At 42.4% G+C, this 14,407-nt stretch overlaps 2 protein-coding genes across 6 annotated transcripts in view; both read left to right on the forward strand.

Moving 5' to 3' along the window:
- LOC114570098 (myosin-9) overlaps positions 1-3,078 on the forward strand; it is a 58,283-nt gene extending 55,205 nt beyond the window's left edge. For both annotated transcript variants that reach the window (XM_028600318.1, XM_028600319.1), the window contains one exon: positions 945-3,078. In XM_028600318.1, the coding sequence (XP_028456119.1) occupies positions 945-1,053 (109 nt within the window). In that variant the 3' untranslated portion in view covers positions 1,054-3,078. The remainder of the gene's footprint in view (positions 1-944) is intronic.
- Positions 3,079-5,629: 2,551 nt separating this feature from the next.
- LOC114569756 (mitochondrial glycine transporter B) overlaps positions 5,630-14,407 on the forward strand; it is an 11,660-nt gene continuing 2,882 nt past the window's right edge. The window contains exons 1-6 of one of the 4 annotated variants that reach the window (XM_028599805.1): positions 5,630-5,964; positions 7,260-7,350; positions 11,193-11,317; positions 11,678-11,762; positions 12,308-12,487; positions 13,710-13,878. In XM_028599805.1, coding sequence (XP_028455606.1) covers positions 7,336-7,350; positions 11,193-11,317; positions 11,678-11,762; positions 12,308-12,487; positions 13,710-13,878 — 574 coding nt within the window. In that variant the 5' untranslated portion in view covers positions 5,630-5,964; positions 7,260-7,335. Of the gene's footprint in view, positions 5,965-6,507; positions 6,588-7,259; positions 7,351-11,192; positions 11,326-11,677; positions 11,763-12,307; positions 12,488-13,709; positions 13,879-14,407 lie in introns of those variants that run through there. The other 3 variants (XM_028599807.1, XM_028599804.1, XM_028599806.1) reach the window with 3 other exon arrangements.

Raw genomic sequence — 14,407 nt, forward strand, 5'->3', positions numbered from 1 at the left:
CTTTTTTAAAATAATCAGTTTTGAAAATACCTGGAAAAGTTATGGAATTTTAAAAATGCAAATTCCAGGCCTGGAAAGGTTTTGGAAACATAAAAAGACCCAGAAAGTTTTGGAAAAGTCATGGAATTTTTTTTTTTTAACACAGCATAATAATATGTGATTAATAAATGTATTTTCACGTTGTCTTAACCTCAGCGTTGTATTCCGGGAGCGATATGATGAATCCCACTATGAACCACAGACATTATCATTCATTTTATAGTTAAACCTCGGAGGGTCAACTTTAACTCAGATTGGTATTCTTATTGTAGAATGTCGACTAGGGTCGGGCATCGTTTGGATTTTAACGATTCTTCCTCTTGATTCCGGTTATTATCAATTCTGATTCTTTGAGTGGTGGAGTTGAAACGGGTCACATGCTTACTTCACAAAGAGGAATGTTTTATTTGATTCAAAAGGTGGGTTGCAGTTTGACGGGGCTTTTTCAACGTAAAATAAAGCCAGACTAGAGCACCACTTACTGAGCTCCATGGCTGCAACACAACAAGCACCTGGTTGCTACGGAAACCCAAACTTGCGCATATTAAATTGGGAAGTGATGATCGGATTTGAAACCAAATCCTCCAAACGATTCCAAAACGATTCCAATAAAGAAACTATTCCGATAGAATCGTAATTTTTGAAACTATTCCGATTAGGAATCGGTTCTCGATGCCCAGCCCTAATGTCGACGGACATTTTCAGGAACACACAGATTTTCATAGAAAAGTATTGGTTAAAGTGCGTATGAACCCTGAATAACAATCACATTATTTCAAGCATGAGAATCCAATAGATTTTGAATGCAGTGAAGGTGGTTCTACTGTCCTGCTCTCCATCAGACCAGACCTCAGGTGTTCTGTCGTTTTTTTACTATTTAAATGCTTCTTTGTTTCTTCTTTCAGGCGTAACGACCTCCCCTTCACCGTGCGCCGCACTGTTCCCCGCTCCGGCATCGAAAGTGACGAGGAGAGCGAGCCCAAGAGCGAGGCCCCCGAGCCCAAGCCGGAGTGAACGCCGCCAGCGTGCCACTCGACTCCTTTAGAACTGCATCACAACCGGGCCGATCCAAATTCACACACGAGCACACACCACTGTACCTACTGAACGGAGAGCAACATTAGAGGGTGGTCCGAAAGAAAGGGATTCAAACCTGATTACTCCGAGTTTAGTCCTGAGACGGTCTGATGTCTTTAACATTGACAATCTATGCAGTTACACACACACACACACACACACACACACACACAGAAGCCAGTAAACTCGGGACAATCACCATGCTGACAAACACACACACACACACACGTTATTTGTGGGCCAAATTTTTTCGTTTGCTTCAATTTTTTCGTTCTCTGGGAAGAAAAAAACAAAAAAATAAAATGATATTTTTGTAAGGAAACGTTCAAATTATGATAGTCCTGATTTAGGATCTATTTTTCTAATTGAAGAATGAGGAAACAAAGAAAAGAAGTATACATAAATGAAGACCGATTACTGGAAGGGGACCAAAGTAATATCTCAATCTATGGAATTGTATTTTATGCAGAAGTTTTTATAATGTTCAGAATTGAAGGGCTTCGTGTTTGTTATGCTTTCGCTTCAGATTATAATGAAGCTTTATAAGCGGAAATGTACTCGATAATCAATTTAGCTGCAGTTAGTACTCGTGACTACGCTTTAGGGCTTCAAAATGTTAACGGTGAAACAAAATTGGAGGCAGGTTTTGGAGCGACCCAATCGGAGACTTCTCACTGGCGCATACTGAAAGCATGTGATTGGGACTGTGGTGAAAATTCTTAATTTTTGCACTGAGATGGGAAAAAAAAAAACACTTCAGCTTAGACATTATAAACCACTGCATTTGTGTGTTTCATTGAAACATTGACGGAGAAGCTTGGGAGTTTTGGAAAGCCCGTGCATGTGATGGTTTAGTTTAATAAGTGCACCGACATGAACTAAAGGCCCAGACACACCAACCAGACGGCCAATCAGACGGCAGTAAAGCCAGTCGGACTGATCACTCTCCCCGAGTTGGTCCAAAAAAAGTTCCTCCGAACACACCAAAGAGATGATTGCTGATTGGACGAACGCATCGCGTGGGTCTGGCTGCTCCCGAATTTCAAATCCAACCATAATGGCGGCTCATTCAGAATACGATCTCATATTGTACTAAAATAGTTCACCGAAACATGTTTCTGGAAACACTTTAAGAGAGAAATGCAGTTGCTGAATCTGTCTTCATTTCAGATCGACAAAGGTCAGTTTAGAAGAATTTCCTCAGATTTTGAGTCACGCTCATCCTGCTCGTCATTTCCGAGTTAGCTCTCCACCAATCGGATTGGCCATTGAGTCCGACTGCCCTCTCCCCGATTCAACAACCGAGCACTCGAGTCACCGACCTCGCCAGACTGTCCGACGGCCGATAATCGGGTTGGTGTGTCGGCGCCTTAAGGCGGCCTTAAACGCAGCTGAATTCTACCGGGCAGGGTTGGTTGGCTTTTTTTTTTTTTTTTTTTTTTTGGGATGTGCATGATTATTTACATTCATCACTTTCATTGTTTTTGTATATGTTCAAGGTAAAGTTGAAACTGGGTGGCAGGGTAGTCTCTCTATTACTCACTGCACACACTGTATTCTCAGAGCACTGCTTGTTGAGTGGGCTTCTTCCCTTCCCTCTGGCTCGAAGGGCTTCATATAGAGCCGAGTCGACATGTGACCACACGTATCAGATGGACACTTCCTTTAGAGATACACGCTCTTTGTGTCGGGATGCTGGAAAACTGCTCGCAGGCTGCTCTGGGGTGGGGGGGGCTGCTTATGGCTCACACTGCTGGGAAGTGAGAGGAATGTGTTAAGAATAACAGCTCACAGATTTAACGTGTCGCTGTTTCGCACTTAAGAAGTAAAGGAAATCCAAAAAATAAGTAAAGAAACTGCATCTCCTCAATTCTTGTGTAATGTTTTTGTCTGCACCTCTGGAGTGGAAATCATGTTGTGAAATGTTGGTATCAATAATTAAAGAGGCTTTCTAAACTGCTACACCTTGTCTACCTGGGTCTTTATTAGGGTCTCATACTCGTCTTTATTTTCAGACTGTTTTATTTATTAACCCTCCTGGTGTCCTCGGAACAAATCTGACTCATTTTCATGAAGTTTTGGTTTACAGAACTTTTTTTTTTTTTTTTTTTTTTTTTTTTTTTTTTTTGCCGCTTCATTCAGAGTTTTTGTCGCCTTTTTTTTTTGACAATTTCCGCCCGTTTGTTTTTCGAAGTCTTTGGTGCTTTTTTTGAGGTTTTTTTTTTTTTTTCCCGACAATTTTTTCCCATGTTTTTGTCGTTTTAAAAATCCATGCATACATGTCCTGGAACCTCCCTAGATCGTGGTACTGTGAGAAACTCCAACTTAACAATTTCCCCGAGGTGAGCAATAAAAAGAAATTCTGAAATAAAATAAGAATTCAGTCCAGGCATCAACACAACAAGACCATCTACGAAAACACTAAACCATGGTGGCTATACAAATTCTCTCTCACACACACACACACACACGTCCGTATTACTATCTATGTGGGAACATATCATTGACATAATGCATTCCCTTGCCCCTTACCCTAACCCTAACCATCACAACTAAATGCCTAACCTTAACCCTTACCCTAACCTTAACCATCACAACTAAATGCCTAACCTTAACCCTCACCCTAACCATAACCTAATTCTAACCCTAATCCTAAAACCAAGTCTTAACTCTAAAAACTTGGGGGTTCCAGCATTTTGGTCCCCACGAAGCTGTGCAGACCCCACAAGTATACTGTAGTCTCTGGTTTTTGGACCCCACGAATATAGTAAAACAGACACACTCACTCACTTACACACATACAGACACACTCACTCACACACACAAACTCACACACACATTCAGGCCAAAGTAGTTTATGAAATGTGTTGTCACAAGCAGAGGGCAGAAAACACACACACACACACGTGATCAGGACAGCAAACAAGGATGGGGACATTTGGGTGAGAACTCTTTCCTTTCCTTTATCAGACAGACAGCTGTTGGACTCATGACTTCACACTTAACCAACAATGATGACTTCAAAATAATACAGGGGGTTAATAGGAAGTCTTTTTTCTGTTACTGATGTAAATGTGTGATAAAATATAGTCTGTATGGAGAAAGTAACTCAAAGCACTGTACTAAGTACATATTTGAGGTACTTGAGTATTTCTGTTTTCTGCTACTTTCTACTTCACTGGAATTCAGGGGAACATGTTAAACTACTTTTTAATCCACTACATTATTTGACTCCTAGTTATATATTAGTGCTGTCAGTTTAACGCGTTATTAACGGCGTTAACGTAAACCCATTTTAACGGCGTCAATTTTTTTCACTGCGAGATTAACGTTCTTTTTGGCCTAGCAAACTTTGTAGTTTTTTCACATGCTGCTGCAACAACTAGTAACGTTAGAAAAACTACAACACCACACCGGATCTAGCTAGACCGGAAACAACAACGCTGCACACACTTGCGAGCCGGCCAAAGAGTACAACATACCTGCAAACTAGTCGCTTTTCGACGAAAATCGCCGTTTTGAAATGGGTCCGAGACCCGGTGCTAATACGACACCGGTGCCTTAACGACCGTTATCTATCGGACCAAATAGCAACGCAGATTTCGGGGCCTTATTTAGGTGCCACTTAGATGCCTGCGCTTCTTTCTGATGCTCTGAAAACGGACGTTAGAGGGAACTGAAACATTGCCGCACAGGAGGCCAGTCAACACTACACTTAGCAGCAGGTAACGTTAGCATACCGTTAGCTAGTTAACTCTACGCTTGGCAGCAGGTAACGTTAGCCTACCGTTAGCTAGTTAACGCTACACTTGGCAGCAGGTAACGTTAGCCTACCAAGCTAGTAGCTGGATTAAACACGGTTAAAAAGTTTACAGCTAAACGGTGTAAAGTGTGTCTGTATTTCACTGGAGAGGACTCCGACACCTGACGGTAGCTGCCGTTGTCTGAAAAATAGTCATGATGTAATGTTGCTCACCTCGCCAGCCTCGTGGTGCATTCACTGTCATTGTAAAATAACCTTTTCCCATCCAGTGGTTGTTTTCACCGTTTTGTGCTCTATTTTTTTTTTTTTTTAGATATTATATTTTTGAACATACAGAACAGACAAAATACAATTGAACAAGGTGCTCCTTTTTAAATATATATATATATATATATATATATATATATATATATATATATCTATCTATCTATCTATCGGTTCAGTTTTAAAAGTATTGTATCATGTTGATAAGAGCATTAAAATGAGAAAAAATAATGGGACAAAAAGAAATCAAGGGACATTTAAAATAGATACAAATGTGCGATTAATTGCGAGTTAACTATGACATTAATGCGATTAAATTGCGCTAATTAGCGCTAATTATTATTTTTATGGTGCCCTTTTAATACTGACATAACCAATCACAAGCCATCAGCTCCTAAATGGGCGGGAAATTTCTCACAGTTACGAGGAAACAAGTTACAACCGGGCTGGAACTGTTTAACCAATCACAAGCCAGCAGCTCCTAGATGGGCGGGGCTTACAACCACAGTTGTAATTAGTTACAACCGGCAGGAACCGGCTGCTCGCTACCCTGTTAGAGAGCAGGGAGACAGGTCAAAGTGACAGAGCAGGGAGACAGGTCTGGAGACTGGTTGTTTTAGGTCAGAGGAAGAATAAGAAGACCGCTTTTTAATGACACAAGAGCCCTGTCCTCCCTGTCAAACACCGTGCATGTATTTCATTCACCGTGTCCGTTGACCGTATGCTAACCGGTTGCGTCAGACTTGTGATATCAGTCTGTGCAGAAGATTTGGGGACCGGTAAGCTACAGAAGAACAAACCTGAAGTATTTTTTTACGCAGGTTTGATATAAATTGGCATTTCATGTAGATATGACGCCGTGTAACATTTCAGTAGCCTCAGAGGAATTGTAATAATGATGAAAATAGTGATGAGCAGGAAACACACACCTGATACTGGCTGGTTTCTGTTGAGATGGTGGAGCTGCATCCTAGGAATAGATGGTCAAATATTATTATTATTATTATTATTGTTAAATTTTCTTTGGTTGCAGCAGAATATACGTGTTTCTACATGAGTCTACTAACTTGCAAGTGTGTGAACATCCATCCATCAAACCAAGCCATTGCTCAGAAAAGTCAAACACTACAGCTGCAAAGATTAATCGATTAGGTATCCACTAATAAATGAATCGTCAACTATTTTGATAATTGATGATTAAGTTTGAGTCGTTTTTGTTGAGGAAAAAGTAAATGTTTGTGATTGAAGCTTGTTAAATGTGAATATTTTGAAGTTTCTTCACTCATCGGTGACAGTAGACCACACAACTAATCGAATAATCGAAAACAGCTGATGTTACCCTCCCCCCAGCCTGAGTTAGGTTTATCTGTTTATCTGTTCACATGCACACTCACAAGACAAACATGCAGCAGATCTCTGCTAATCGGTAGCACCACGCTCATTGGTTAGTTAATGAGTAGCTGTGTGTTGTGTTGGGTGTTCACAAATAGGAAAGTGTGTGTGTGTGTGTGTGTGTGTGTGTGTGTGTTTCTCTCTCTCTCTCTCTCTCTCGGTGTGTGTCTTTCTTTGTGTGTGTGTGTGTGTCTCTCTCTCTTTCTCGGTGTGTGTCTTTCTTTGTGTGTGTGTGTGTGTGTGTGTGTGTGTCTCTCTGTGTGTCTTTCTGTGTGTGTGTGTGTGTGTGTCTCTCTCTCTCTCTCTCTGTGGGTGTCTTTCTGTGTGTGTGTGTGTGTGTGTGTGTGTGTGTGTGTGTGTGTGTGTGTGTGTGTGTGTGTCTCTGTGTGTGTGTGTGTGTGTGTGTGTGTGTGTGTGTGTGTGTGTGTGTGTGTGTGTGTGTGTGTGTGTGTTTCTGTTTCTGTCTCTCTCTGTGTGTGTGTCTTTCTGTGTGTGTGTGTGTGTGTGTGTGTGTGTGTGTGTGTGTGTGTGTGTGTGTGTGTGTGTGTGTGTGTGTGTGTGTCGCGTCTGTCTCTGTGTGAGATCATCAGCACTCTGATACAGACAGCAGGACTGAGCACATGTTTCTTCATCACCTGGAACAGTTACTCTTCGTGGCCAGACTGTGTTTGATCAACAGACTGAGACTACTTCTTGTTTCTCCTCTTTTTACGCGTGCAAACAGCTGAGAGTGGACAGCAGCGGAGTGACAGATCAACGGAAAGAAGAAAGGAAAAACAGAGTCACCGTCCTGAAGAACCATGGAACTATCACTGGTGAGTTTTACCGCCAGAAAAATGATTGTTCACCTGATATTAGTCATGAGTGTAGAGCTGCAAAGATGAGTCGATCAGGTGTCAACTGTTAAATTAATCGCCAACTATTTTTCATAATCAATTTGAGTCATTTTTTAATGGGGGAAAAAATGACAAATTTCTGTGATTCCAGCTTGTAAAATGTGAATATTGTTCTAGTTTCCTCACTCCTCTGGGACAGGAAACTGAATATCTTTTGAGTTGTGGACGAAACAAGACATTTGGGGACGTCATCTTGGGCTTTTTGGGAAATTTCAATTTTATTTATAGTATCAAATCATAACAAGAGTTATCTCGAGACACTTTACAGATAGAGTAGGTCTAGGCCACACTCTATAATTTACAAAGACCCAACAATTCCAGTAATTCCCCCCCAAGAGCAAGCATTAGCAGTGACTAATGCGACAGTGGCCAAGGAAAAACTCCCTTTTAGGAAGAAACCTCGGTAGACCCAGGCCTGAAACACATTTTCTGACATTTTATAGACCAATCAACTAATCGATCAATCCAGAAAATAATCGACAGATTAATCGACAAAGAAAAGAGTCGTTAGTTGCTGCCTTACATAAGTGACATAAGTATTCTTTTTCAGTTTGAGCAGAAGGATAGTTCTTGTTGTTGCACCTTTTTTTTTTTTTAAACTAATTTAAGGTCAGGGAATCTCTCTGTCTGAGTGATAGCACTGTTCTGACGTATGCGTGTCATGACTTATATTCACCTACTTTTTCTGACTGGACAGGCAGGGAGTCCAGAGGTGGTTTTGGCGATGCAATAAGATAATAAAGTGTCGGAGCAGGTAGAAGGCTGCTGACGCAGCGCTGTGAAGATAGGTCTGGCAACGTGAGACTACATCACAGCTGAATATTAGATTAGATTAGATTCAGCTTTATTGTCCTTGTGCAGAGTACACAGACAACGAAATGCAGTTTTTGTCCAACCAGAAGTGCAAAAAGAGCAGAAAAGTGCAATGTGATATACAAAGTATAGACAGGACAAGAAATCTAGTGCAGTGTAGACAGTAGTGTACAGTTGGTTTACAGAAGGTGGGTTAGAGTAATATAAATTAAATATAAATATGTGTGGTGTATTAGCAGTTATAAGTAAGAGCAGAAAACATATGGCTATGTAATATGAACAATGTATGAACAACATGTACAGATATGTGCAATTTAGCGGTAATGTTCTAATAGCAGTAAGAATAATATAGATAAATGCAGTGTACAAGGTTTCAATAGGAATTATTTCAACAGCATTATTCAACACAATTACTCATTGACTTTTGGAAAGATTTTGCATTTATTGAATTTAAAAAACAGTTCAACAGTTAAACAAATCAACAGTGAAAACACCCTGAACTGTGAAATTTCCCCTTTTTTATGGACCTTTTCCACAGCAGACATGTTGACTTGTCATAGCAGGAAAAGCACAGCTGAGATTGATAACCTTAACGATGGCTCAGTTCCATCAAGTGTCTGTCAGTACCCGATCCGTTCCACCGGCACGATCCGTTCTGCGCATGTGCAAGATGACACGTATGCCATGACGTAGGCGCAGATGATAATGCTGCGTTCATGCCACCTCGGAATAACAGGCACCACCCCACTGGTTACGTTGTTTCTGACTAGCAGCATTCACATGGTTGGTGGCTTTCTGTCAGTACCCAATCCGTTCCACGCTAGCCTCCACCGGGATAGCTAACAGCTAATTCGGCTAACCGCTAGCCGACAGCTAGATTCAGTCTAAAATAACGTTAAGTCAAACTTCCTGGGAAAAGCAGGCTACAGCAAAATTAAGACTTTACAGTAATAACAATAAAGACAAGTATTGAGTGATTGTATTTTAAATGAGCATAAGTAAAGTAGAACTGACATAACAGCTGTTATGTATGTTAACGTTTATTTTAACGTTTTATTTTGAGGGTCTTTTAAAGTTTACATGCTGTCTCAGCTAGCGGTTAGCCGAATTAGCTGTTAGCTAAACTAACGTTAGCTTAACTGTGGAGGCTAACGGCAGACCGCTGCAATCAGCTAGCGGTTAGCCAAATTAACCGTTAGCTAAACTAACGTTAGCTTCCCGGTGGAGGCTAACGGCAGACCGCTATAATCCCCTAGCGGTCCGCCGAATTAGCTATTAGCTAACTAACGTTAGCTGGAGGCTAGCGTGTGAACATCTTGCGCATGCGCAGAACAGATCGTGCCGGTGGAACGGATCGGGTACTGACAGTGTCCCAGTAAGAGATTTCAGTGAGTCAGCATGAACAATAGACCTTTTTCATGGCAGACATGTTGATGATGTCATTCACGCTGACTGTGTCGAACAAAGCACACTCGCTGTGTCTCTTTCTTCGCGAAGCTCTATAAACGAACTGACGGTAAACAATAGTTGTGAAATATGAAGTCTACTTGTGCTACATTGGGGGGCTACAGTCAGTGTTGCCACAGTTACTTTGAAAAAGTAACTTAGTTACTTTACAGATTACTTGATTTTAAAAGTAACTTAGTTTGATTAGAAGTTACTTTATTAGTTACATTCGGCAGCTGCCGACACAACCCCCCCACAGCCTCAACGTAAACATGACAACCAGTTTACTGTGAGGCAGCTCAGCGTTACCAGTAGTAGGATCTGGTTTATTATGGCACCAAAAAGAGCCAGTCAGCCGTGTTTAAGGGCAGCATTTCCTCTACAACATACCGCCCCAACAACTTCTTCAACTCTCCCCCAATTACTGGTTTTGCAACGAAGTCCAGCTTTAGTTGTTTGGGTGGTGGGGGGCCTCCTGCTCTCTGCTTCGCACCCCCTGCTGGGACTCCAAATGGTTCTCCAGATGTGATGTAGTGTTTGTGTAGCTAGATTAGAGATGGTCCGATACCATTTTTTGCTTCCCGATACCGATTCCGATACCTGAACTTGCGTATCAGCCGATACCGAGTACCGATCCGATACCAGTGGGTCATATATTTTATTATGTTTTAACAGCTGTACACTACTATGCCTGTATGGATGTGATAGGATTTCTATCTTTGTTGTCTGTCTGGCTCAGGTTAAACTCTTTGTGAAACATGAACAAACACAAACAATGAATGTCGTACAACTTTCTTTTATTCTCCAGTTTGACAGTCAGTTATAACGGAAAAAGAACATAAACAACTTTAATGTAGATTTTCTTTAGGGCTTTATTACGTGGTATCGGATCGGTGCATAAACTCCAGTACTTCCCGATACCGATACCAGCATTTTGCTGCATTTTGCCAGCATCGGTATCGGAACATCTCTAAGCTAGATAGCACTTTGTCGCCACCAGCACAGAGTGTACAACCAACCTTAATACTGCCGTCTTTAGCTGACACAAACTCTAAATGGTGACTGGATTTCCATCTCTCTCCTCCCTCCGTTGTTGTTTACGTTTGTGTCGCCGCGTGGTACCACGTGACCTGTCCTCACGCTGAAAACGTGACTTGTCGCATACGTGACTTCGCTCCCCGAGACGCAAGAAGAAAAGCATAGAAAATATATATATTTTTACTAAGGAAAATGACAAAAATAGTAACGCACGGTGACTTAGATCAGTAACTTTAATCTGATTACTGGTTTGGAAATAGTAATAGATTACTCGTTACTGAAAAAAGTGCTCAGATTAGAGTAACGCGTTACTGGCATCACTGGCTCCAATTGGCTGTTTCAGTCAGTGACACTCCCGTTGCCGCACAACCCTACGGTGAATCGCCGGATCCCCTTTCTCTAGTGTGCAAGCGCCGTAACTCCATACTTCCTCTCTCCTTGTGTGTCTCCCCCCCCCCCCTCAGGCCCACCCAGCGATCAAAGCCTTCATGTGCGGCTCCGTCAGCGGGACATGCTCCACGCTGCTCTTCCAGCCTCTCGACCTGGTCAAGACCCGTCTGCAGACTTTGCAGAGCGGCATGCAGCCTGGGTGAGTCTGTACGTACACACACACACACACACACACACACACACACACACACACACACACACGCACAATTATCAGTCGGGCTGGGTATCGCCAATGATTTGCCAATTTGATTTTGATTCACAAGCTCCCGATTTGATTACATTTCCAATTTATTTATTGATTTATTTTAATTGGAGAATCAGTTATTTTAGCCCAGCACGTGCACAGTTATCATTATATCTCCAGCATGCATCACATGTTTTCTTGCAATATTGACGGGATGAACAACAGAAAGTTGAACCTGAGCTAAACCTCGTGTCACACATGCAGCTCGTGGGCCCCTCCGCTTTCTGTCAGCTCATCTGAACGTTCCTCTTTCAGTTCGGGCCGAGTGGGGATGGTGACTGTGCTCCTGAGCGTGGTGCGAACAGAGAGGCTGCTGGGACTGTGGAAAGGAGTTTCACCGGTTAGAACCTGTTGATTTTGTCTCTTCTCCACCTCCGCCGCCTCCTGTCTCATTCAAAGTCTTCACAAATGGACCTTTTTCACAGCAGACATGTTGACTCATGTCATAGCAGGAAAAGCACAGCTGAGATTGATAACCTTAACGATGGCTCAGTTCCATCAAGTGTCCCAGTAAGAGATTTCAGTGCGTCAGCATGAACAATAGACCTTTTTCACGGCAGACATGTTGACATGTCATAGTAGGAAAAGCACAGGTGTATTTAACACCATTACTGATGGCTGTATTCCACTTAGGAGAGGTCCTGGTATTAAACCATTACTGATGGCTGCATTCCACTTAGGAGAGGTCCTGGTATTGTTCATGCTGACTCACTGAAATATCTTACTGGGACACTTGATGGAACTGAGCCATCGTTAAGGTTATCAATCTCAGCTGTGCTTTTCCTACTATGACAAGTCAACATGTCTGCTGTGGAAAAGGTCCATTCCCCAGCGTCAGATTCTCCCTTCTGTTTCTGACTTTCTGCCCCCTTTCTGCTCCTCCAGTCCTTTGCTCGGACCATCCCCGGCGTCGGGATCTACTTCAGCACCTTCTACTCCCTGAAGCAGCACTTCCTGCAGGACCGCAGCCCCGGGGCCGCCGAGGCCGTGCTGCTGGGAGGCTCGGCCCGGACGGTGGCGGGCGTCTTCATGCTGCCGGTCACCGTCATCAAGACACGCTTTGAAGTGAGCGCAGGCAGTATACGAATGACTGATTAATATGTTATTATTGTATCAGGTAAAGGAATGGCTCAGAGCTAACCAAACGTGCAATCACTTCTGACTGCATGCTGTACTGTATTAGCCCAGGGAGTGTGCTGGTGAATTGCGTCTTCGTCTTAACACTTACTAATAAATTGTCTTGTTTGCTTTTTTATTTTTGTTTATTTTGTTTTTCCTTGTTTCACATAACAAATGTTATTACTGTATATATTTTGTCTTAAAACTAACCACGTATGGGTCACCCCTACTCGTATGTCGTACCGTATTAGTTTAGTGAAACATATGTATGTTGAGCTTCTGTTTTAACATTTATTAATAATTTTTATATAGTATAGAAAATAGTTTTTTTTTCATCCTGTTTTATATAACAGATGTTAATAGTGTTTATCTTATGTCCTGTTATTGTAATTTATATCTGCCAATTGGGACTACAGATGGAAATTAGCCTTTGGGCTATAATCTGGCACTTTTACGTGTACTGCTGTACATGTTCATTAAATGTGCATTGTCCTTAAATAAATAAATAAATAAATAAATAAAAAAAAAGAAAATCATGCATAAAACTAAATATGCCCAGCCCACATTGGCTTACAAGACACCATTATTCACTGCAAGGGACCAGATACCAGAATAGCAACAAAAATTACATATATTAAAGCTACAGTGTGGGGCGCCCAGGTAGCTCAGTTGGTAGAGCGTGCGCCCATACATAGAGGTTCACTTCTTGACGCGGCGGTCCCGAGTTTGACTCCGACCTGCGGCCTTTTGCTGCGTTTCATTCCCCCTCAATACAAAAGCAAATGGGATTCATTCTCAACTCCTCCTTAGTTACATAGTTCTCACAACCTTTTTTATCTTCTTGGATGTTTTTAAATCTACCACCTGCAAGGGGAAGGATTCCTGTTCTCCACTGAGCCACTAATGGCCTCTGACTGCTCAATAAGTTTGCTGTGACATAAAGTTTGAGACCATAAAAATGTAAAAATGATTGATTTGAAGTTTAAGTGAAGCTAAAACTTTGAGATCTCACCCTCAGCAGATCGGACATGAGCCAAACTAAAAACAAAATCAAAATCAAAGCACACGTCTCTCCAAAAGATGGTTTCTATCATTTTAGGTAGTTGTGATCACACACTGATGTTTGTTGAAGTGTAGCGTTTCCTAAGTCTGTGTTCTTATGTTGCAGTGTGGCAGGTACAGTTACGGGAGCGTTACCGGTGCTCTGCGCAGCGTGTGTCGGACCGAAGGTCCTGGCGCTCTGTTCTCCGGCCTGATGGCCACTCTGCTCCGAGACGTTCCTTTCTCCGGTATCTACGTCATGTTGTACAGCCAGGCCAAGGTCTCGCTGCCAACAGGTAACTGACACCCAGAGCCCAGAGCATTCTGGGCATGCTGGTCTTACAGGGAGGTGTGTTCAGGTGCATTCTGGGCATGCTGGTCTTACAGGGAGGTGTGTTCAGGTGCATTCTGGGCATGCTGGTCTTACAGGGAGGTGTGTTCAGGAGCATTCTGGGCATGCTGGTCGTACAGGGAGGTGTGTTCAGGTGCATTCTGGGCATGCTGGTCTTACAGGGAGGTGTGTTCAGGTGCATTCTGGGCATGCTGGTCTTACAGGGAGGTGTGTTCAGGAGCATTCTGGGCATGCTGGTCTTACAGGGAGGTGTGTTCAGGTGCATTCTGGGCGTGCTGGTCTTACAGGGAGATGTGTTCAGGGACACACAGCAGCACACACATGCAGAAGATTACAAATAAAAATATTAGGGTGAAAATCCTCCATCATAACAGCAATGTTCCAAGGTCCAAATGCGCCTGGCTTTTAAAGGGAATGGGAGATGATCTCTGATTGGTTGATTGCATGTTACGCCCAAAACACACCTCTGATTG

Source organism: Perca flavescens, chromosome 15 (assembly GCF_004354835.1).
Source record: "Perca flavescens isolate YP-PL-M2 chromosome 15, PFLA_1.0, whole genome shotgun sequence".
Classification (NCBI taxonomy): domain Eukaryota; kingdom Metazoa; phylum Chordata; class Actinopteri; order Perciformes; family Percidae; genus Perca; species Perca flavescens.